At 44.4% G+C, this 22,207-nt stretch overlaps 1 protein-coding gene across 1 annotated transcript in view; it reads left to right on the top strand.

Moving 5' to 3' along the window:
• Positions 1 to 21,925, top strand: part of LOC139919796 (lysine-specific demethylase RSBN1L-like) — a 32,110-nt gene extending 10,185 nt beyond the window's left edge. Inside the window, exons 3-11 of the mRNA XM_078282245.1 lie at positions 2,390 to 2,982; positions 3,480 to 3,638; positions 12,480 to 12,617; positions 14,549 to 14,691; positions 18,977 to 19,147; positions 19,387 to 19,495; positions 20,335 to 20,647; positions 21,182 to 21,326; positions 21,427 to 21,925. Coding sequence (XP_078138371.1) covers positions 2,390 to 2,982; positions 3,480 to 3,638; positions 12,480 to 12,617; positions 14,549 to 14,691; positions 18,977 to 19,147; positions 19,387 to 19,495; positions 20,335 to 20,647; positions 21,182 to 21,326; positions 21,427 to 21,925 — 2,270 coding nt within the window. The remainder of the gene's footprint in view (positions 1 to 2,389; positions 2,983 to 3,479; positions 3,639 to 12,479; positions 12,618 to 14,548; positions 14,692 to 18,976; positions 19,148 to 19,386; positions 19,496 to 20,334; positions 20,648 to 21,181; positions 21,327 to 21,426) is intronic.
• The last annotated feature ends 282 nt before the right edge of the window (positions 21,926 to 22,207 follow it).

Raw genomic sequence — 22,207 nt, 5'->3', positions numbered from 1 at the left:
AATCCTCCATGAGTGAGGGCATTTTTGTCACACATTAGAAGCCTGATGATGGGCTATTTTACTTTTACTTTAGGAGTTTATCTGACATGTTTTTTCCAGAGCAACAGACAATGAGTGGGCAGGTAGGGATTCACTGTCTTGCTCATGGACACTTCAACAGGACATGTGGCTCTTGATGACCGCAAATTAGCTGAATTTAACCTGTGACCTTTTGGTTATGAGACAGTCTCTGACCATTAGGCCACCCTCCTGGCTAAGATGGGTGTCAGGGTAAATGGGCGGTGGGGTTAATGTGAAGTGAATGTTGACCTTTTGTTTTTTATCTGTATTTCTGTCATTTGTTGCTCTCTAAAGCTCCTAATTCTGTGACAGAATGATGCAGGTTTTCCTTCAAGTGCTTTTATAGATAAATTGGAGTCAGCTTGACTTTAGGGGTTAATGTTGGAACGAGTTTGATTCAAGTCAGGCTAAGGGTAAAGGCTGGCTGTGTATTGATAAAAGTTGAGGTTTGAGGATGATTGTTGTTAATGAAAGGACATCACAGGTATAGAAATACGTATGTATGTGTGTGTGTGTATTTGGAGAATTAGGGGGAGGGGTGACTTGCGGGTTAAAGAGCTTTTGGATTAGTAGCCAGGGTATTGTACTGCAAATACCATCTCTGTATTGCTCTCCCTCTCTCTCTCTCTCGCTCTCCCACTCTCTCTCTCTTTCTTGCTCTCTGCTTATTTTCACTCCCTGTCTCTCAGTCCTGCCTTATCTGGTGTTGAACGTGTGCAGGGTACAAACTAGACTGAAGGTGTACGTTTGTGTGTGTGTGTGTGTGTGAGCGAGATGGCAGTCGATGTTGGAATTATGCTGAGGCAGCAGGACCTCTATCAAAGCGACACGCATGTGCACACACTAATACACATATGTCCACAGGCTAACTACATGCTAAGAACACATTCTTACATAACCGCTGGGCAAGCATGAACCAGCTATCAACACATGCAAATCGTTATGAACCACCCTGACACACACACACACACACACACACACACACACGCACACACACAGAGTAGCACCGTATGTAAATTTGCATGCTACACATTGCCCTGCCTCAGGCATTAGAGATCGACGACCATGTACAGTATTATATCTGTTCAGATATGCTACTGGAAAGCATGTTTCCCTTGCTTGGTCTTATCTACTTTTCTCAAGGGATTCCATTTTGGGGTTCTTCATTTTATATACATGTATATCTGTATGTACTGTATAGTTGGATCTTCATTCGAAAAGGAAATGTCCACCACCTGGCAAAAGACATTAATTAATAAACCTTTGTTTTTATGAATATTAAAGATTGACTGACGAATTTCGGCCCATTTTCCAAAATGGGTCTACAGCAGTGGAAGAGGTATACGTCAAAAAACTGACATATTCGGTATGCTATTCTTTGCGCTGGCATTTTTCACTGCTTTTCCAAAAAATAGTGGAACCATGACAACCATAGCATGGGACTGAAACATTTCACCTCTAACGAGCCAATCGGCAGCAAATATGTCAACCTGTGACTGTTTACTGTGTGAGGCAGGAATAACTGAATAGGAGCCGTCACTCAGTGGACTGTAGGTTTTGAAAGGTGCCTATTTATTTAATCATTCACAGACCATTAGGCCACCCTCCTGGCTAAGGTGGGTGTTGGGATAAATGGGTGGAAGGATTAATGTGAAGCGCATGTTGACTTACTGTTGAAATATTAAAGAAATCTTGAAGAAGCATTGATGTATTAATATTAAAGAAGCACTGATAGTGTGCAGGGAAGACTAAGGAAATACAGAACATGTTATCATGTGGTTTACAGCTGTCTCTGATAAATTAGTTAGTGCACCCCATGTTGCTTGATTGTACGAATGATGCAGTCACCCTGTGGGCCAATCAGCAAGTAAATGTAAAAAGTCTTGGGGGGAAAACCAAGAAACTCAAAATGGTGGAAAATCAAGTAGGGTGTACACTGATGGTCCTGGAGGAAAATTTGTGGAGCAAGTGTAGCTGGGTAATTTAATGTTGTTTGAACCTGCTGTGTGGGAGATGTGTGTGTGTGTGGTTTTTTTTTTCCTGTAATTGTAGCGCCCCCCTTGGGTTAATCAGTGTAATTTTGAAAATACCGGAATGCAGCAGTGAGATGAGGGGGGCACCATTGGATTTTTACAAAGTTTGGGGTAATGATGCATCTCGCCTCTTCGTTCAATTAAAAATTACATATATTTCAGTGGCAATCCATTTAAGATTGCCCTCTCCTCTAAGTCAACTATATCTAACTATATGGGTGTGCCCAGACAGTATTTGCTCTTACCTTATTTCTCTCTCTCCATCCCTCTCTCTATCTCCCTGTCTCTCCATCCAGTCGAAAAAGAGAAAGCTAAGATCAACGCGGAGGAGCTGCAGATCAAAAAAGTCAAGAAGAAAAAGAAGAAGAAACACAAAGAGGGGGAGAAGCACAAACGCGTGAAGATGTACCACCGCTCCAGCCAAACCATCTGCGCTGGCCTGCTCCTCCTCTCTCCTTCCTCTCCCTCTTCTTCCTCATCCTCCCATCCCAAACACACCTCCTCTTCCTCCTCATCTCCGTTCAAACCCCCGCTCCCTGTTCACCCTCCTCCTCATAACAACAAAAACTCCCACCTCCCACCCTCCTCCTCCTCTCCTCCTCCTGCCTCCAAATCCCTCTGTAATTCCTCTCTCCCCAACTCCCTTAACTCTCCGATATCCTCCATAAAGACCCCCCACGCTTCACCAACCAAACACCAGCCGCGGTGCACCCATCCTGGGATGGCAGGCCTGGAGTTTGCCCCCTACATGCACATAGAGACCCAGCCTAACGGAGGGGCCCTGGTGGCCCACGCCTACACGTCCCAGCTGTCCTCGCTCTCCCTGGGCCAGAGGCAGAGATTCGCGCAGGAGTTTGTCACCTTGGCATTCAGCGAGGACTCGTCCCAGGTACAGTATGGATGTAGGTCAGACTGATCCGTGGATGTTGAGCTTCATGCGCTGTGGTGCAGCTGCAGTATAGCGCCCACTGTTGGAACACTGTCGCCCCACATCTGGTCATGTTTTATGTATATGTTATGATTTATTTGATTTGAAGATATTTTTACTCAAACATGTGTTGTCTGAATGGTCCAAGTTAGGGAAAGGGTTAAATTAAGGCATTTTTTGATGAAGGTTAAAGCATTATATTGAATTTTAAATATTTTTTTCACTCTTAAATTTATTGTCAGGGCTTGATCCAAGGACTGACGGTATGCGACAGCTAAACATGCGTGTTACGTGTAAATGAGTGTAAATATTACACTTGTAATATTTGTAAACAGTGAAGTAAAGTACAGCTGTAATTTTGAGTTATGATCGATTAAGAAAGTATTATGTAAATAGACCCAAGATAAGAACCCCTGATGTAATGTGTTTTGAACTGATTTATGGACTGTGTTTTCCAGGCAGCCAACTATGTCATGGGGATCGTCCACGGAGCAGCTACCTACCTTCCTGACTTCCTGGACTACTTCTCCACCAATTTCCCCTCGGCTCCGGTCAAAATGGAAATACTGGGAAAGAAGGATATAGAAACCACAACTATGGCTAACTTCCACTCTCAGGTTAGGACAGACACGCTCGCACACACTGGGAATGTCGGGTGGATGGATGGATGGATGTACACGATACTGCAACTGACAATCTAGATATAAGGAAATTCAGAAGCAGATTTATATGGTTGTTTGCGTTTGGTTGTTCAAGTATGGAGCTGTAGAAGCAGAAGGCACAGAGCAGATGGTGGCCTTTTGATATGAAAAGTGAAAAGATCTTGTTAAGTCCGATATGGCGAAGGACAAGATATGCGCCTGTAGGGAGCATTTTAAATATTCATTGATTAAACATATCATGCACACAGGCAGTTGGGAAATACACCTCTGAGCTACAAACAGAACTGCAAGTGTTTCCAAGGCTCGTACTTCCCGTGGAGGCTCTTCTTTATGTATTCCCTTTGATTAAATATCAGCTTTTTCCCAAACTGACAATGAACACAGGATCAATTCAGAGACCGACATACCACAGCCTTCTCCTGACATTTATACTTCTGTGATGTGCTGCACGCAATCTGAGGGCATGTGATATAATGCACATGCCATTTGAGCCTGTGAAAATGTCAAAACCTTCTTTATAAATTAAGTCCTATGATGCATTACGCACGTTTATGAAGTCACATGATGTAGTACGGAGAAGTCAGGTGATGTAATAGCGGCTGGTTCACTCCATGATATACCGCAGTTTTATCACAGCTGGCTTTGTGTTCACACTCTCTCTCTCACACACACACACATACACTCTTACCTTCTGGCTCTCTCTCTCTCTCACACACACATGCACACACACACACACACACACACACACACACACACACACACACACACACACACAGTATTAGACTATCACTGCGGGAGTCTCTTAAGGAGTAGTAGAATCTGCTGATGTGATGGAAATGAAGTGGACACATGCATGTATCTGAGGCGGAGGCCTAGTTAACTAGAAAGGGCTCCATTGGAGCTGCAGAAAAAAATCGCACACTACAAATCGTATCTTGGATCATTTATCTTAATACGCACACAGGTGCGCGCGCACACACACACACACTCAGTATCTGTTTGAAAGCTGTAATATTGCTGGCTCTGCATTTCAAACAGGCTGTGTTGCTGGGAATCATGGTTAGTGGACTGTGTGTGTGTGTGTGTGTGTGTGTGTGTGTGTGTGTGTGTGTGTGTGTGTGTGTGTGTGTGTGTGTGTGTGTGTGTGTGTGTGTGTGTGTGTGTGTGGTATCCCAAGTGTAACTGTGTGCCCGTGTGTGTGCATGCTATATACAAGTGCATGTTGGTGCAAGTTCACATAGATTTGCGTAATAATTGCTTTGCTGGTTCATGCTTATCCTGTGACTATGCAAACATGTGTGTCATTAGCATGTAGTTAGCTCATGGACATAAAGAGTGTGAGTGAGTGAGTGTGTGTGTGTGTGTGTGTAGTCTGTCCTTGTCAGTTGTTTGGCTTGACCTTTGTGTGTTTAAATTGCCATTCTGTGTGTGTGTGTGTGTGTGTGTGTGTGTGTGTGTAAGTAAGAAAATGAGTAAATAAATAAGTAAATAATTGAGTATGGGTGTGTGCATATATAATGCACGTGTGTATGTTTGTCTCAGTCATCTTGTGTGTGTGTGTGTGTACATGTCTCAATGTCTCTATGTGTGTGTCTTGATATTAACCCGTTTCCTAGCAACCCATTTCTTATCCCTGAAAATAGAGATTCATGAGGAAAGGAGGTTGATGGGATGGATGGAGGAAGGGGAAGAGGGTGGATGGGATGTTAAGAAACAGATGGATGGATGGATGGATGGACAGATTATGGTACAAGAAGAGAGAGTGGATGAAGGTTTATTGGGAGACAGAGGGATGGAACGGAGGAAAAGACTGGAAGACTGCTGAGTGAGGAATGAGAAAGACTGAGGGAAGAGGATATATAGTGAGAGGGAGGGATGAAGAAAGAGGGATAAAGAGAAACATCAAAGAGAGATGGGGGAGAAAGATGCAAGTTGTATTGTTGTGGTCTTAACCATCTGGTGAAAGCATCTGTCTCCATCTGTCCAGTGAAGAACAGCTTTAGGTGTTTTCACTGATGTCTGTGTTTCTTGGAGTAAATGACAACATTAACAACAACAACAGCGGCAGAGGTGTGTGCAGTGCAGAAGTGGGAATTGGACTAATTTCAGTGCTACTTAACCCAAGGGAGCAAAGGTTAAGTCAGGGCAAGAAACAGAAAAAAAAGAAAGCAAGGGGCCATATGAGAGAAAAAAGGGAGCGGGGGCGAGAGCAAGAGGTGAAAGATGGAGAGGAAGCGAGAGGCTAAGTGAGAGAAAGAGAAAGAGAGGTAGATGTGAAACAAAGAAAGGGAAAAAAATAAAATAGAGAGCAATAGGTGAAGTGAGAGAGACAGCGAGAGAGAAGTGCTACCAGCTGTCAGGCAGACAGCAGGCTTGCAGCAGTCAGGTTAGAGTCACAGCCAACAGGAAAAGGTGTTTTTCTTCTTCTTTCCTTTTTTTTAAAAGCAGAAGTATAGCAGCAGCCGTAGCTGCAGGCCTCTCACCCACTCCTCAACAGACTTCACAGCCTTTTGAAGCCAACTGGAAAAACAAGAAGTGTGTGTGTGTGTGTGTGTGTGTTTGTGTGTGTGTTGCACTGGCAGTGTCTGTCCTGGTTTTCCCCCTCTGAACACTGCGACACGGCTAGACCTCTTCATTTAGAGTTGTCCCATCTCTGTAGTTCAGTAATGAAAAGCCTTTTGTTGCCTCAAACCTCCTGAGTGGCTTTGTGTTGAGATACTGCCTGCTCTTTTTCATTGTGAGTGCGGGCAACACCAGGGACAACACTATGTGTGTGTGTGTGTGTGTGTGTGTGTGTTTGGGTTACTGTAGGGCGAAGAGCAGGACATGTTTTCCTCTCTCTTTATCTATTTCTCTATCCCCCCCCCCTCTCTCTGGCTACTTTTTTCCTTATTACTTACTATGAAATATTTATAATGTTGTTCTGTCTGTATTTTGGCGTCCTGCCTCTGTCTCGGCCAGGTCCGCCTCATCAGAGGGATCCTCGATCTCAGCGGGACAAACCTGAATAAATTAAGTGTAAATAATGAATGAATTAATTAATAAAAAAAGAAAATGTCAGGATGCAGCGAGCCTGTGTCCTGACCTGTCCCTTTAAGAGTAGTGTTCCTTGCAAGGCTAACGTCATTGTCCACTGGTCTTGTTAATTTTTTTTCCCCCTCCTAGCTCTCATACAGGAAGGCCAGCTATGACCTTGGGAGCCAGCCACTCTCTATACACAGACACACACACACACACACACACAGATGGATGATTTCTCATATACTTTTTTATATTTCCTCATCTCTCTCTTCCTTTCTCTCTCTTTCGCTCAACCCTCTCTATCTCGCTATCTCAGTGTGTCTCTCTCTTTTATCCCTCTATTTCTGTTCTGTTTGGTTGTCTGTTCTAGTCACAAATGACTGGGTTCACATGCTGCTTTCTGTAGTGTGTGTGTGTGTGTGTGTGTGTGTGTGTGTGTGTGTGTGTGTGTGTGTGTGGGAGGGATAGGACGAGGGGAAGGGAGAAGGAAAGAGGGAGAGAGAGAGCGGGTATTTGCATGTGAACTGTTTATGCTTGTGATGTTTTTGTGTTCTGTTTTCTTTGTGTGTGTGTTCATTCTCTGGTGTAGATTTGCTTAGTTCACACTGAGTAGTAAATTTCATATGCGGGCCCCTGAAGTATGAGACACAATCAACTTCACTACGCCTGACAGAGGACACACACACACAACTGAGACACACAGACAAAGATACACACTCAAACTTCACAAACAATACACACACACACACACACACATGCTTGCTCTTCCATGTGTAAGCTCATTATCTGTATCATGATTGATAACGAGCGGTGTGTGAAAGTAAATATTTTTAATTGTTATCAAATTATGACTCTGCAGGTACCAAAGTTGCCTTTCTGCTTTCCATGCTTTGTATTAGTATTTTGTATTCAGTACCTGATATGAAGGCATTTTCATTGATGTTATGGCTCATGGCAACAGTCTTTTTTTAGGGCAGACACAGTCGGTGTACTGGGACAGTGAGATAAGTCTTTAGTCTTTTAGTCTTTTTCCTGTTGACTCTTTGAGGGTCTAATGTAGATTTCACATCAAAAGATTAATATGCAGCATTTGATTTGGGGTTTGTATTGGTGTCCATGTTAAAGCTACCATTTGCGATTCGTGCTTGATTTGTACTTTTACCGTTTACTGTTACTTTTACTTTTACTGTTTTTAGCAAAAGCTAACTTGCTGGCCATCTAGGATGCTTATGCTAACTAGCATGGTAATGATGGCAAAAGTTCACTTACTACTGAAGCAATACTGTAGCTGGCTCTTCATCACTGGAAAACCCTTTTGGGTTTTTAGTGCTCTCCATTTGACAAATGCTGAGCCAGTATTGATTCGGTGCTGGGAACGGTCATGCACAAGTTTAATTTCCGTGCAGCGTTTCTGAGTTGTAGGTGGAGGATCTGTAGATGTGTAGTCTGCCAGTCCCAGGTTGCACATCAACTTCAACTTATCTGTCTCCAGCTCCAACCTGTCATCATAGGCAACTTGCCACCCCGACCCCCCCTGCACTTCTCCAACACAGTGTTTACAAAACAAGCACAGCGTGGGGCAATGCACCAATCACAGATGCACTTTAAAACCAAGTCCTGATGCTAACTTTGATGTTAACTCTGACATTAATTGATCTAGGAACATTGAAGTTGGAAGTTTAAGAGTGAAGAAAGCAGCCATTAATTGCATTTTTTATCTTAAAGTTTGTTTGTGTGTTCACATGTGTGTCTGTGTGTGTGTGTGTGTGTGTGTGTGAGAGACAAAGAGAGGGATTATGTAACAAAAGTGTGTGTGTTTGTGTGTCAGGCACCAGTCAGCAACTAGCAGCTTTGTTGTGACGCAGACACAGTAATAGACTAATAGACTTAGTGCCCTGGAGACTCACTGAACATGATTTGGAGAGGGAAAGAGAGAGAGACAAAGAGAATTGGGAAGGAGAGAAAGAAGCAGACAGACAGAGAGACAGAGAGGGAGACTGGGGTCGAATAGAGCAGTGAGATGATGTAATGGCATGAAGTATTAGACACTCAACTAGAGAGAGAGAGAGAGAGAGAGAGAGAGAGAGAGGGGCGGATGGATTGAAGAGGAGAGAGACTTGTAATAAAATTAACAATTGGATACACTGAGTGAATTCGAGACAAAAGAGAGAAGAGAGAGAGAGACTTGATCTAATAGACTTCCAATAGTAGAGAGAGAGAAAGATGATCTGTTGGTCTTAAAAATAAACTGCTGTGAGTCAAAGAAAGATAAGGATGATAAAAGAACAAGGGAGAGATGACAAAAATAATATATAATAATGTCCTATTTTTTTATTTTGTGAATTTTTTGAAATGGATTAGCAAATACGATACAATAAATTTGGATAAAGTTTTTATTGTCTTATTGTTTGTTAAGCATTTGGTATGAATGTTTTGAAAAGCTCCATATAAATTAAACTTATTATTATGACTAGCTTAGTAACAGAATAATAGTCATATATATTTGCACAATGACCCATCTACATCGAGTGAATTTACATGCACATAGTATACAGATACTAGGGTGTGTGTGTGTGCGTGCGTACAAGTCTGATTTGTCTTAGTGAGGGAGGATTAGTGCATCTTGAACAGTAAGTTTCGGGGGAACTCTTATCACATTTCCTGTTTCCTTCCTTTTGCATTCTCTTAGTATAGACAAGAGATGTGTGTAATGTGTGTGTGTGTGTGTGTGTGTCTGTCTGTCTGTCTGTCTGTCTGTAAATCATGGATAGTTACATTTATTTTCAATTTCATTTATTTCAAGCAGAGGCTGTGTTTCCTAATACTGCTGTGATGGTGAGAGACTGTTCTCCTTTGCAAACAACGTGGGGGTTATCCCACTGTTAAATTATGCATGTGTACACACACACACGCGCACACACGCAGGCAGGCAGGCAGGCAGAGAAAATAAATGCTCATAAGCACAAATAGTTATAAGTATGCACACAGATGAATGCATACACTCACACATACACACACAGTGGCGGAGAAAAATTATGCAAATACACACAAATACTTGTAAGTATGGACGCACATGAATGCTTACACACACACACACACACACACACACACACACACACACACACAGAGGAATGCTCTCAGTATCTAGGTCATCGACTCAGTGTGACTATTTAAAGTTGTGTTGTTTGGATATGTGGTGTGTGTGTGTGTGTGTGTGTGGAGTAAGTATTCCAAGCTTTTAGTCACACTCATATTTTCATCTTCTGGGGATATTACACATTCTTATTTAACCAGGCTAAGAACACATTCTTAACTAGGAAGGATAAACACAAGTCAGTTTTCTCATGGTCAACTCTTTAGTGCTTGGTCTAAACAAACATTTGAATATTTCAGTGTGTGCTGAAAATTACAAAGGCTAAAGCAGATTATGGACAAAAGGAATCACTTGCATCACTTTCTGCTCTCTGCGGTGACCGGTTACATATCTGAAGCTATCATCTTCATTTGGCTTTTCACTTTCACTACACTTTAAGTGTGTGTGCACAAATGTCATGCTAGTTTGGCTGAGTGCATCTTCCATCGCTTGTAGGAATAGCTTCTTGCTTTTTGAGATGCTTCACCATTGTTGTCTTGGAGCCATGGTACAACAACTCTGTCCCACTTACCTCACACTGAACAAGATTGCCCTTTATTTTCTAGAAAATTGCCCACGCTGGGCTGTCTTGTGGCTTTGATAATGACATAACTGCTACCGAAAGCACGTACTTGAGGATGAGTGCAAAATGATGTGAGAGAGCATGGAGGGAATTTTTTTTTTGTTGTTTTTATTTAATTTTTTCCTAAATAACACCAGAACTGCTGTAGTGGTTGGACCACAGCCATGGCTCTTTCTCAGTCGTTTGAGCACTGCACAGTTCCACTCTGTTAAAATTATTCGAATGATGCATCTCAACATTTAAAGGAAATGTTAGCGACCAAATTACAAAAGCCGACGTTGATCCCTGTGATTAAATATTCAAACATTCGTTTTTTATGGCCCATCCCTGTTAATTAAGCAGCCTAGGTGACTAAGAGCACATTTATTTAATCAGGCTAGTGGACCAAGAACACTTTATTTACTGCAACACACACACACACACACACACACACACACACACACGCACACACACACACCCGAGAGCTGCCCGCATCCTCAGTCTTGTACAATTTGCCTCTGAGCAGCTTCACTGGAGAAATTTGGGGATTTAGTGTCGTGCTCAAGGACGCACCTGAGAGCTTCACTCCTATTCTGCCTCATTACTTCCATCTTCATTACCCCCGCCTTCTCTCCATCCTGTCTTTCATCCGCACCTCTCTTCACCTCCCGTCTTCTTCCTCACCTTCGCCCACACTTAACGTCACTCTCCCTCTCCACTTCCTCGTCTCCTCTCATCCTCTCTAACCCCTCTCTCACCCACCCTCCCTCTCTCCCCTCCTCCCTCTCCTACTCCTCTTTCTCTCTTTACCATCTCTGCCTTTCACTTTTCCTTGTCTGATATCTCCTGTCCTGTTGTCCCCCCTCTCTCCCCCTCACCCCTTTTCCTCTCCTTCCTCTCCCTCTTTCAGTCTTGCCTCCCAAAAATCCATCCTCCTCCTTTTCACCCTCTCTCCCTCTCCTTTCCTCCTTTTGAACTGTTTCCTTAATTTCCTCCCTTTTCCTCCCCCTCTCCTGTCTTGGCTCTTTCCCTCCATCTATCTTATACTTTCTCTCCCCTTTCTCCCTCTCTTTCTCCATTTCTCTCTCTCTGTCTCTCTGCCCCCCTCTCTCCTTCTGTCTCTCTCCCTCTGTCTTCCTCTCTTTCCCTCTCCCCATCTGTCTCTCTCTCTCTCTCTCTGCCTCTCCATCTTCCCCTCTCTCTCCCTCTTCCCCTTAATCCTTTCTCTCCTCTCTCCATCCTCACTCCCCCTGCTCTGTCTCTTCCCCCCTCTCTCTCTTTATCTCTGCCTTGTTGTCAAGTGGTGACTCACTGGAGGCGTGCAGCCAAGGATCTGGCTAACACACACAGTCTCTCACACACGCGCACGCACACACACACTCATACTGAGTTTTCAGCCAAGAGTACAGCACGCAGGCCACATGCTGCACGTACTGCGCAGGCACGCACACACACACACACACACACACTCACACAAAGACTCTGTTGAGGGCCAAGGGTATAGGCGAGTTACACACACACACACACACACACACACACACACACACACACACACACACGTACACACACAGACACACAATGCTCTGTCAGCCAAGTGAAGAGCAGCAGTCTGTTGAGTCACACTGGTGCAGCAGAAACATCAAATGACACCACCAACCACACACACACACACACACACACACACACACACACACAAAACATATACATGTTCCAACTACAGTATTTCCACCAGCAGTAGAAATAGCTTGTGTTTTGACACCCTATAATAATTGCACCCACCGTGTGTTTTATATGATTTTGTTGGGGAACATTTAAAGTCTGGTTTGGGACACTGAATAGGCTTGTGGGTTTAGAGTGTGTTTATATGTTTACATTCCTCTGGGTCCCATTGTAAGCAGTTACATTTTTTAAATTTGGATACTGGAGTAGGCTGTTGCTCTGTTGCTCAAGGCTATAATGCTACTTATCTAGTTGTAACCTGATGTTTTATACATTTCATAGGTGAAACATACCGTGAAACATAGGTATGTATATATACTGTATATATATGTAATGTTGCGTGTTCTGCTGGTTGTTGCAGGTGAAGAGAACGTACAGCCACGGTACATACAGAGCCGGGGCAATGAGACAGATCAGCCTGGTGGGAGCCGTGGACGAGGAGGTCGGGGATTATTTCCCAGAATTCCTCGGCATGCTGGAGGAGTCGCCCTTCCTGAAGGTGAGTCAGAAATGGCGAAGAGGACAGGATGAATGGAAGCAGCGCTGAACAGCAAATTAATGGGTGGATGGATAATGAATGAGTAAAAGTGACAGAGGCTGTCAAATTAGCATATATGGATGAGAAAGCTTTTTTCTGACATTTTATGGAAGGGCAAGATAATAATTTACAAAATGTTGTATCTTGTACTTGAATCAGGGAATTAATGAGGAAGCTGCAGCTCGTTATGTGTTACTATGCTGCAAAACAAAGTTAAGAAAAAAAGTCCTTCAAAGTTTTTTTCACACACAGTTTAGTTCTGTAGATGTGAATATAGAACAACAGAAACTGAAGGAAAAATGTTGAAAACCATTGATAGTGTTACACTACGTTACTCCAGTTGCATTTTACATTTTTTTTTTTTTAGAGTATTTTATTTTGATTTTTCAAAAAGTATACAAAACATACAGCCACACAATGACAATACAAAAACGTTCACAGTACATTACAGATGTATCAGAAATAATTTAACAGACAAATGAGAGATAACAGATAAAAGAGAGATAGGTTAGCCTTAACCACAGTAGAATGTTCTTTTACAACACTAGTGTGGTGAGAACAGAGAGACCATGCAGATGATCATTCAATCATGTGAGATGTGAGATTCTCCATGTAGTCGATAAAAGGTTGCCATATTTTATAGAAAAGATGTATCTTATTCCTTAGTGAATAGGTTATCTTTTCCAGAGGTATGCAGCTGTTCACTTCTGAGAGCCACAATCCAACTGGCAATGGGAGATCTGACTTCCATTTCATTGCAATACATTTTTTGGCAATGACCAGTAGGATTTCTGTAAGCTTGATGGAATAACTATGTGTAAGATTAGAATTTGAGAAGTTGCCCAAAAGGCATATCTCAGGATCCATTGGAAAAGTAACTCCATGAATTGTGGATAAAGCATCATAGATCTCCTGCCAGAAACCTTGTAGTTTACTACAGTGCCAAGTGGAATGAAGGAAAGTGCCCTCTACTAGACCACATCTAAAATTAAACTGAATCAATCTATATCTTGAATTTAGTGTACATGTAACACCATCGCTACATAGGTCCTCCCACAGTTCTGGATCAATCTCTGTACCTAAGTCCCTCTCCCACCTAAGTCTAGATCTTTCCGGTTCACGGATTGACAGAAAAGGTAACAGGGCATCATAAACCTTAGAGACAGTTCTAACCATTGGTTGACCATCATGAAAAAGGACTTCAATGGGTGACATCTTGGGTAGCTTCCACTGTCCTTGAAGATTAACCCTTATAAAATTTCTTAACTGTAGGTATTTAAAAAAATCTTTGTCAGGTAGTTGATATTTCTGCTTTAATTGCTGGAAGGACATAAAAATACCATCCATATAACAATGCTCCATGTGAGTTGCATTTTACATTTTAAGGCCTCACAAAGAGTTAAGGATAGAGAAAATACTCCATCCTAAATATTTGGTTAATACAGCTATAAACAAGGGATGGACAAATATTTTTTCATAAACTCAAAAATGCATTTGGACCACTGATTATTTAGAAATGCAAGAAGCAGAAAATGTCTTCTTCGCTCTAATATCATTAATTCTTTATTTATACGCTTATAAGCATCTTATCTCAAAACTGATCATATATTCTTAAGTGTCATTAAAACAGAGCCTGTTGAACCTTATGGGACAAAAGGTTTTGCCATGGATCGATTTTGGCCTATGACATTTCTCTTTTTGGCAGCTCTGAAATGATTGAAAGAATGGATGAGTAAGTGAACAAATGAATCAATGAATGCATTTATTTACACTGTTTTGATTTGACTCCCTCTTGTTCTCCCTTTTCTCTCTCTCTCTCTCTCTCTCTGTCTCTCTCTCTCTCTCTCTCTCTCTGTCTCTGTCTCTGTCTCTCTCTCTCCCTCTGTCTTTAGCGGACTCTTCCGTGGGGAACCTTCTCCAGTCTGAGGCTGATGGATCCCACAGAGAGCGACGATGGTCCTATAATGTGGGTCAGACCTGGAGAGCAGATGATACCTGTAGCTGACATACCAAAGTCCCCTTTCAAAAGAAAACGGTGAGTTTTTACACACTTGCACACACACAGTACAGACTCCAAACACTCCCTTTTAAGAGTAAACAGTAGGTCCAAACTGTGTACTGTGCATTACACACATAGACACACGCATGCAAGCACACACACAGATGATACCAGCCAGTATTTTGGATCTTCCTCAAGCACTGCGATGAGAGAATTAGCAGGGATTTGAGTCTCTATGAATGTTGTTTACATTGGCTACAAGTCTCAGTGGTGTGTGTGTGTGTGTGTGTGTGTTTTGTGTGTATTCCTTGTCGAGCCATTTACCAGCTTGCCTCTTCACTCTCCCTACTGCCTGTGATGAAAAACAGTAAAACACACACACACACACGCACACACACACATTTTGAAGCAGCAGTGGTAGCAGCACATTGCTTTGTTGTAGCAGAACAGTGCAGGATGAAGCAATTACAGCGTCTCTGTTTGTCTTTGTCACAATGTCACTGTGGCCGACACACAAGCATACGCTCACACACAGAGGAACACATGCTTTCTATGAGTGAAACCATGAGGCAGAGAAATAGAGTGTGTGTGGCTGTGTGTGTGGCTGTGTGTGTGTGTGTGTGTGTGTGTGTCTGCGTGTGTGTGCCTCTGCGTGTGGTGCGTGTGCTATGTGGCTCACCACTTAGATGAGATCATCGTTATGTTAATAGAGTCGACATCAGAGCGAGACAGAGACACCACTTCACATGGCAGCCAGCCGAGCATCGGTCAACACACACACACACACACACACACACACACATTCTCTTTCTTTCTCTGCGTCATTTTCTTTCCTCTTGTCTCCGTTGGTTAATAGTGACATTACTAATAATGTTTTTGATTTGTTCTTGATAATACTTTTCTTTTAATATTTTTTTTCTTTGAAGTAGTAAAGGGAAAATTTGCTGGGCTCACACATTCACACTTAATAGCTGTCTAATCTACTCAATCAGACTTTCCTGGATGAATAAAAGTTAAGTAAGGAAGGAAACCTACTTGAATTCAGCCTGTAAATATATACTTTACACATTTACATGATACACATTATGAAACATCACAAACACAGCAGTTGATTTGGGGGAGAGGGGTGTATCGAGTGATCTTGAGAAGAGGGTGCATCTCCGGGGCATTTGAACCAGCGTCTAGACAGTGTTTGAAGGGGTGGCTGTCAAGAACGTGTGTGTGTGTCGTTGTGTGTGGCTGTGTGTGTATGCTGCCTGTCAGAAACACTTGTGTAACAGCTGGGGTTGAAGGAATCTGTTTTTAGAGGGATGGAGATGGACTGATAGATGGATATAGAAAGACAAGTAGAGAGAGAGAGAGAGAGAGGTGTTAGGCTATTCTCTCCTCTCTCTTCTTCATTTACTGTCCCCTGCCCTTCTCTCTCCGTCCCACCTCACTATCTTTCTATCCTCAAGTGCCAGTTGTTATAAATCACCATGACAGAAGAATATGAAATGAAATGGATTCTGCAAACTGTCTACTTTTCTCATCCTCTCCCCTTTTTCTCCCCTCCATCTCTCCTTGATCCCTTCCTCTCTCTCTCCCCTTCTCCTCTCCCTAACTCTTCCTTCCTTTCTTCCTTTCCTCCCTCTCACCCCTGTCTCCTTTCTCTGTCCGCTTCTCCTCTCTCTACCTCTATACATCTCCTCTCTCTCTTTCCCTCTATCTCACTTCTTTTTCCCTCCCTTCTCCTCCTCCTGACCTCTCTCTCCTCCTGTAAGTTAATTTATTGTAGTGTTCCTGCGTTGTTTATGTTCAGAGTGTCTTTATAGGAAGCACACATGGTTAATATGTTATAGAGGTGCGTGTGTGTGTGTGTGTGTTTATGCATCTGTGCTTGTGTATAAGACAAAAAGAGAGAGAGTGTTGGAAAGAAATACAGAGAAATTGAAAGAGAAAGAAGGTTGTAACCTTGTCTGCAATGAAACCTTGTCTGCATTTTCACCATGTGTTGGGGGGAATTTAAGGCTGAACCTCTCTGTACAGCGCTGGCTTCTTTTTCTTGTTGTTTTCAGCGGAAAGGCCGAGCTGTTACACATCTCTGACAGCACCGAGACTCTCAGTCTCTGAGAGCTTAGCTTGATTATAGTGGTCAGAAGTTGAAGTTTAAATAAAAAAATACTTCAGCTTTTAGCGAGAGAGCGCCACACTTCAACCGATTTACAGTAATTGCATAGTAACACAGCAGTAGCCTTGACCAGCCCTTCCCACAAGTTGCAAATGGGACAGAGGCCGAACGCAGAGCGTGCCGCTCCTGTCTACACACAAATGGCATGGAAAATGACACCAGCCGAGGAGCGTCCATCTGCAGCCGTCTGCCCTTTAGCAAGATGTTGAACCCCTGCCTGCTCACTCGCAAAGTTTCTTTGGATAAGAGCATTAGCTGAATGCCTGATCTGTAAATGTGATGTACAGGCTTTTTAAGAGTGCGCTGTAGCTTTAAGTAAATGTACATTAACAGTGTCTGTCGTCAGAGAAGGTGGTTCCCTCTCTCTCCTTTTCTCCTTTCCCCCTCTCCACTCCCTCCTCTCCACTCTCCCTCCCTTTACTGCCTTATTTCCTCCACCCCTCACCTCTCTCCTTCCCTCCCTCTCCTCCCTCATCCCCTCTTTCCCTTCGCCACCTCCCTGCCACTCCTTTCCCGCTCCTTCTCTTGCTCCCTCTGTCCTCTATTGCTTTCCTTCCACCACCTCTGCTTCCCCCCTCCCTCCTCTATTCCCTCCTCCTTTGCCTGTCTGAGAGTGAAAATCACTTTATTCGCCAATAAATGTACAGGAATCTGTCTTGCTGACATTGGTGCAGAGGCGTTTTGCTACATACATATTACTGACAACAGAACCTCACATTCAGTGCTAGAGGATAGTTTAAGACGTATTGTAAATGGTAGACTTGAAATATCACTCTTCTCTTTACTCTCTCTCTTTTCACTCTTTCGCCTAGCTTTCCTGGTTTTACATTCATTACTGTCAGCCTGCAGTCAGCTCAGACACACTGCTGTGTGTGTGTGTGTGCGTGCATTTTCATCTCCCCCTACTCTCTGCACTCTTTTCCTCTGCTTCTTTCTTTCTCTTCCAACCTCTCCTGCCTCTCTCCTCTAATCTCTGAATGAATGAATACACGATGCAGTGTTCAGCACTGGCAGTCTAGCTGCTATTCTGTGTGCGTGTGTGTCTGTCTGTCTGTCTTCGTGCTCTCGAAGGAATCTCTTGCAGACACTCTGAGTGTGTGTGTGTGTGTGTGTGTGTTTATACTCTTGTATGAATCTGACTGCAGCTCCAGTGTGAGTCACTGATCCAGTAGAGAGCTGACTGCAGTGCTTCTATTGTTTGGCAACACGGCTCATTTTAATGCTTTTACTCCTTAGCTCTTCGGTTTGTGTACATGCAGCCTCTTGTGTGTGTGTGTGTGTGTGTGTGTGTGTGTGTTTATGTTCTAGCACTTCTTTCCTATTGTGAATCGGTGACCTATCACTTACTCAAATCTAACTTTTTTGATTTGCACTCCATTCGATTTCATTTTCCACACAAAGCTCCCACTCTTTTCTAATTCGATATTACTGATTTGTACTTTTTCAGTCTTATCATTTTGTAATATTTGTGTTGAATTTTAAATGAATACTTCATTGATCCTGTAAGGAAAATCATTTTTTGGCCACCAGAAGGCATGAAAAACACAAAAGAAATTACACTGTAATGAAAAGAAATCGGTCTAAAGTGAGCAAAAGCTCAGGAATCATTGTAGTGTCTGCAGACGGTAAAAAGGATTTCACAAAGTGTTCAGTTGAGCATGTAGTTAGGATTACTGAAAACGCTTTCACAGTCCCTGAATACGCTACAAAGACGATGGTTCATAATGTCCATACTAATGTGAGTTTTCATCCTCTCCAATACAACATCATTACATCCCTACTGGTCCTCATATCACACTGTGGCGTGGGTTTTACATCAGTGGGCAAGGCAACCGCCAACAACAATAATGCCAGCAGATAAAGCCTGTCTGGTGCTTTTATTGTGCCGCAGCAGACAGGAAGGAAAGAAGCAAAACTGGGAGAGCGAGCAGCCCACTCACCTTTTAGTAATGTCGTTCTTTAATTAGACAGCAGGAAAGTCGAAAGGGAGACTGAGTAATGGGAGAAACAGGAGAGAAAGCTCTGGTGGGGTTCAATCCCAGGACAGTGGGGGCACACGTGTGTTTCCAGAGGAGGGAGGACTCAATCACTCAACTATCTCTGGACACACACTGTACTTTAGATGAATTGGTTGCCCTTGTGTTGTCGCAGGTCCACCAACGAGGTGAAGAACCTGCTCCAGTACCTGCCCAGGGCTAGCGAGCCCAGAGAGATGCTGTTCGAGGATCGAACCCGCGCCCACGCTGATCACATCGGCCAGGGGTTCGAGCGGCAGACCACAGCCGCTGTGGGGGTGCTGAAGGCTGTACGCTTTGGAGAGAGGTAGGCTGGACCGGCAGAGAAACAACAGATGATCCTGAGAACACACACATACACACACACCCACAGAAGCAAACACTTTGGTTTTGAACAGCAGACTGCTGAGTACGGGTAATGAAGGCGGTTTGCTTAGAAGAGACACACACACACACACGCACACAGTATTTACACAGCTTATTCACCAACAGATTCACCATCTAATCCCCTCTCTCTCTCTCTCTCTCTCTCCCTCTGTCTCTCAGTTCGGAGCCTCCTCGTGTAACCAAAGATGTTGTGTGTTTCCATGCTGGTGATTTCCCTGAAGTAGTTCAGAGGCTACAGTTGGACTTACATGAACCTCCACTGTCTCAGGTGCTATATTACACACACACACACACACACACACAGATGGAGGGTACAGCAATAACCACCGCTCTGACGTTAGATCACATTAACACTCCAGTATTCATCCTTCAACTGTCCCAAATTAGATGCTAAATTTTATACCATCCCACAATGTTACAATGTAATTGTCTGGGTAATGATGGTACATGATGATGGTACCCAACACTGTGTGAAGTACTGTAATTGATATTGGATGCTACCACCTGGTGGATGACATTTGTATTGCAGCAGTCTAAAGATTCATCTCTCTAGCAGACAAGGGAGGAATTGTCATTTGTTTCATACATTCAAAAGCATAATGAGTGTAGTTCTTCTTTTTACACTGACAAGTACCCAGTAAATTGAAATTTTAAAAAAAAGTACATACCCTCTCTACTGTCTTTACCTATGAATGCTCTCAATACTCAAACCAGGTCATTGGGTAGACAACCTAAATAGACCTATGAAGTTCAAATGCAATTATTAGAACACAGTATCACTTATATTTTTCCCTTTGTGTTTGCTTTCAAGTTAAGTTTTGGAGTTTTTGTTTTCTGATGTACAAAGTCAGTATATCTTATTTTCTGAATTCTCTATCCTGCTGCAACTGCAATACATTATACATTAGTGTACAAACACAGAATTGGGCAATAGTCATAAAATAGGGAATAACTTAATGTTTTTCTCATAATGGGTTTTACTGCAGTCAGCAATCTTTTTTTCACAATAGATGTCAGTGTCAAATGATGGATGTTTCATTTTGGAGTGAAACTCTTCATTTCCTCTCTCTAACACCCCCCCCCCCCCCCCCCCCCCCCTCTCTCCAGTGTGTGCAGTGGGTGGATGATGCCAAGCTAAACCAGCTGCGTCGTGAGGGTGTCCGCTACGCCCGCATCCGCCTGTGCCACGACGACATCTACTTCATCCCCCGCAACGTGGTCCACCAGTTCAAGACCGTCTCCGCTGTCAGCAGCCTGGCCTGGCACGTCCGCCTAAAACAGTACCATCAAGGACAGGGAGGGGAGGAGGATGAGGAGGACGAGGAGGAGGAAGAGGAGGATGAAGAGGAAGAGGAGGTGAAGAAAGAGGAGGAGGAGAGGGAGATCGAGGAGGCGAGAGAGTTGAAGGAGAAGGAGCGGGGTACGATGGAGTTGAAGGAGAAAGAGGGAGAGGAGGGGAAGAGAAGGCTGGAGGTGAAGAGAGAGAAGAAGGAGGAGAAAGGGGAAAGAGGGGCGAAGGAGAGGATAAAGGAGGAGGGAGAGGAGGGGGACGTGGCAAAGAGCAGGACATTGCCAGCAATCAAAAAAGAGGAAGGAGATCGTCATCTTCATCTCCCTCATCGCCCCCCTCTCTCATCGCAGGAGGAGAAAGAGAGAGCGAGAGAGGGAGGGAGACCCAAACAGCGGGACGCCCCTCTTGCGAAGATGAAAGCAGAACCTCTCCTCAGCAAGGATAAACCGCCTCCACCCCTCCCTCTCTCCCCTCCTGCCGCTCTACCTCTTCATCAGGATGCGAAACCCAAAGCGCACCATCATCATCCTCATCACCACCACCACCACCATCATCATCATCACTCGGACAGTAGAACGACGTCTTCCAGCTCCAGTTCCTCTTCCGCAGCTTCTCATTTGGCATCCAAATCACCCCTCTCTCCCTCCTTCTCTCCTTCAGCAGGATCCAGCGTTACTCCTTTGCGCTCCTCTGTCCCGTCTTTTGTTCCATCCTTTGCTCCCAATCCATCTTCTACTGCTTCTCCTGCTCTGTCCTCCTCTTCCTCCTCCTCCTCCTCATCTCTCCTTACTAGTCCCAAGCCTGCTGGGTTCCACACAAACTCTCACTCGTCCCATCATCCACTCTCTCTCACACTCCCCTCTTCCACTCCTCCCTCCTCGTCTCCCCACCTCCCTCCCTCCTCTCAGTCGGAACAACCCAAGGACAAAGACTCACTTCGCCCAAAGCCGGACGTCCACTCAGACACACGGACGCACACGTTGCCGGAGGTCCGAACAGCGAACGAAGGGACGCACGGCGCGGCTGTACAGACACACACCTCTGCGAACTCGCAAGCCGACACGCGGACACACACGCCGGCCGATACCCAGACTCGTACGCCGACAGACGCGTGGACACACCCGCTCTCGGATAAACGGACTCACGGCGTGGACTCGGACTCACGGACGCCGGCGGATCCACAGATGCACACACCGCAGGACGCAGGGAGGCAAGGAATACACACCACACAGCAATACACGCCCCAGCACCTCCCCGCTCCCCACCTCCCCCAAATGCTTCCCCCCTCCTTCTCCCCTCTCCTGCGGCACTCCCACCCTCCGCACAGACCCCCGATCCTCCCCCCGAACCCCCTCTCCAATCCCTCGCACCCCGCACAACCCCCACCCCCGAACCCATCGCATTTAGGCCAAACGTTCCTCAGTCAACACGCACCATCCCACTCAGTTCACGTAACCCAACTTCACCTGCATGCGCCACATAAAACCCCGTGCCAGCCAAATATCTCAGCCCAGCCTCAACCATATTACCCTCAAATGCCCCAGCCTCCACTAATTGCCCCCCACGCCTCGCCGTCTCAGCCAAACGCCCCCCTGCCTCACCCGCCCCACCTCTCTCACCCACACCAGCTCGAACCCTTCTTCTCCCCTCAGCGGTCCCACTTCGCCCCTCATCCCTTCCTCTCCCACC

Source organism: Centroberyx gerrardi, chromosome 24 (genome assembly GCF_048128805.1).
Source record: "Centroberyx gerrardi isolate f3 chromosome 24, fCenGer3.hap1.cur.20231027, whole genome shotgun sequence".
Taxonomy (NCBI): domain Eukaryota; kingdom Metazoa; phylum Chordata; class Actinopteri; order Beryciformes; family Berycidae; genus Centroberyx; species Centroberyx gerrardi.
This window is presented reverse-complemented; position numbering and strand designations above follow the sequence as displayed.